The 2,306-nt window shown below is 56.6% G+C and overlaps 1 protein-coding gene across 1 annotated transcript in view; it reads left to right on the top strand.

Moving 5' to 3' along the window:
• Nucleotides 1-805: 805 nt before the first annotated feature.
• Nucleotides 806-2,306, top strand: part of NKX2-8 (NK2 homeobox 8) — a 1,724-nt gene continuing 223 nt past the window's right edge. The window contains exons 1-2 of the mRNA XM_085301837.1: nt 806-971; nt 2,048-2,306. The exon at nt 2,048-2,306 is cut by the window's right edge and continues 223 nt beyond it. Coding sequence (XP_085157963.1) covers nt 806-971; nt 2,048-2,306 — 425 coding nt within the window. The remainder of the gene's footprint in view (nt 972-2,047) is intronic.

The following is a 2,306-nucleotide window of genomic DNA, read 5'->3' as shown; positions in this document are numbered from 1 at the left end:
GCGGAGAGCATAACGGAGGTGTGAAAAACTCCCCGTGGAGGGCAGGAAACCTGCCAATGGCAGGAGGGAGCGTTGGAGGTACCGCAGCAAACAACCGGGGGAATAAAATAAATGACGACTTGAATTTCTTCCAGGTTTAAAGGCAGAGGGAAAAGGAGATAAAAAATAAAGAGGCAGAAGCGGGGAGGGGGCTTTCGGCAGGCTCTGCGGATGTCCTGGGAGGATTCACTTTGTCTGCGGATAGAAGGGACTCTGGTGGCTTTGGTGGCGGATGGAGGGGGGTGGTTGTTGGTCATCCACATGCCACCCAAGATGTTATTCACTGCTAACAATTACCATTATCTATCCCCACTTTTGGCTAATCAGACAGAATATGTAATGATGAAGCCTGTTTCCTGCTGTCTTTGGGAGGTAACGGGTTATTCTCTCATGGGGGTGGCGGGAGGGGGGTTACACCTACTCCCATTAGGGCTTTAGCACTTGACTAATTCAGGTACTTAGCATCCTATAGACAGGGACGGTTTGAAAGCAGGCAGTGTTTGCAGTGGGGAGGACTGTTTATATAAACAGGACACCTCTGTAAACGACACTAATATTTGGGCTTAGGTGGCGATGGAAGGGAAAGTCCTCTTGAGCCGGGAGATTCCCCAGTAACCGGGCGCAGTCCTTTCCTCGCAGCTTTTAAGGGAGAGGGTTTGGGGCGATTTTTTTTTTTTTTTTTTTTTTTTTTTTTTTTAGAAAAATTTTTTTTTTTTTTTTTTTTTTTTTTTTTTTTTTTGCGGAGGGGGGTGTTGCACCACCTACCATGGCCACATCTGGCAGGATCAGTTTTACAGTGAGGAGCATTTTGGATTTACCAGAACAAGATGCCAATAACATAAAGCAAACCGCTCATCACCACCACTCAGCGGAAAACTACAMCAGCTCGCGGTACCGAGGGTGGATAGAAACAGACAGAAATCACTATCCCTGTGAGTATGAAACGGACAGGAATTCGCCATTTCCGCCGATTTCTTGTATTTGTTCTCCCTTCCTTTGGGGAAGATATGAAGAAGCGAATTTCCAGTGTGTGTAGCCTCCAAGGTCGGGGGGATGCAGGCTGGGAGTTTTATAGAATATTACTGAATTGCAGCAATGAAACAGCAGGAGCATCCCTGCCACGGGCTTAAACAAGAATTTTTTTTATTATTTTTATTATTTTTTTTCCTTTTAGCGTAGGTCTGTCCATGTCCTCAGCAACGGCAGCGAGCCAACCCTCGGGCTGCGCCTGCCCCTGTGTCTGCGCTTATCATTTAAGCTCGCTTCCCGGATTCTTTTCCCTCGTTTCAGTGTTACAAGAAATCCTGCCTTTTGGGGGGCTGCGGGGCTTTCAGGTCTGCCCACGCACGCTCGCGGCAAGCCAAGCACCCCCGCAGCGCTGCGCCTGCCCGCGCTGCCGCGGAGCGCGCCTGCGGCGCCGCCGCGTAAACCCACGCGCTCGTTACCGCGGGGAGCAGGCTCCGGCGCGCAGCCGGGCTGTGCAGCGCGTTGCTTTTACCGCGCGCGCGTTCATTGTAGCCGCAGGTACGCAGCGTTTAACACACGTGCGTGTGTGTGTGCGTGTGCGGGGAGGGGGGAGAACTGTCCTTTGCAGGGGTGCRGGAACCTCGCCGAGGTAAGTTACGCGCTTTGGTAATCGAGCAGCTGGAGAGAAGCAGGAATGCAAACCCTGGGCAGCCTGAGAGCGCGTTACAGCCCCGAGCGAGCGCAGCCGCCGGCAGCTCGCAAGCCGCGGGCTGAGCGTGCGGAGCGGYTCTGCCTGTGCGGGGATCACCGCGAGGCGGGGGCTCCCCCCGCAGCGGGAGAGCCCGCTGCGCCCCGYGTTGTAGGCTTGATTTATCCGGGGTGGGGGGACATCCAGTCTCTTGCTGACTGTCGGGATCGATCCGGACTGGCGGATCGCGGGCGGCGACCGGCACCGACGGCGCGCCACCTCCGCGGCATGCCCGCGCCGCCCTCGGCGCTGCAGGCGGGCCGGCCCCTCTCTCTAACCCCTCGCTGTCCCCAGCTTCCGACGAGAGCGGCCCGGAGCTGAGCTTGCCCGACTCCACGCAAAGGGCGCTGCCCGCCCGCGGCCCGGAGGCCGAGAAGAAGAAGAAGCGGCGAGTGCTCTTCTCCAAGGCGCAGACGCTGGAGCTGGAGCGGCGGTTCCGGCAGCAGCGGTACCTGTCGGCGCCGGAGCGGGAGCAGCTGGCCCGTTTGCTCAGCCTCACGCCCACGCAGGTGAAGATCTGGTTCCAGAACCACCGCTACAAGACGAAGCGGGC

The sequence above is a fragment of the Rhea americana genome, unplaced genomic scaffold (genome assembly GCF_003343005.1).
Source record: "Rhea americana isolate MKP2758 unplaced genomic scaffold, rheAme1 scaffold_18, whole genome shotgun sequence".
NCBI lineage: Eukaryota > Metazoa > Chordata > Aves > Rheiformes > Rheidae > Rhea > Rhea americana.
Note: the sequence above shows the minus strand (reverse complement) of the source record. Positions and strands in the feature narration are given on the sequence as shown.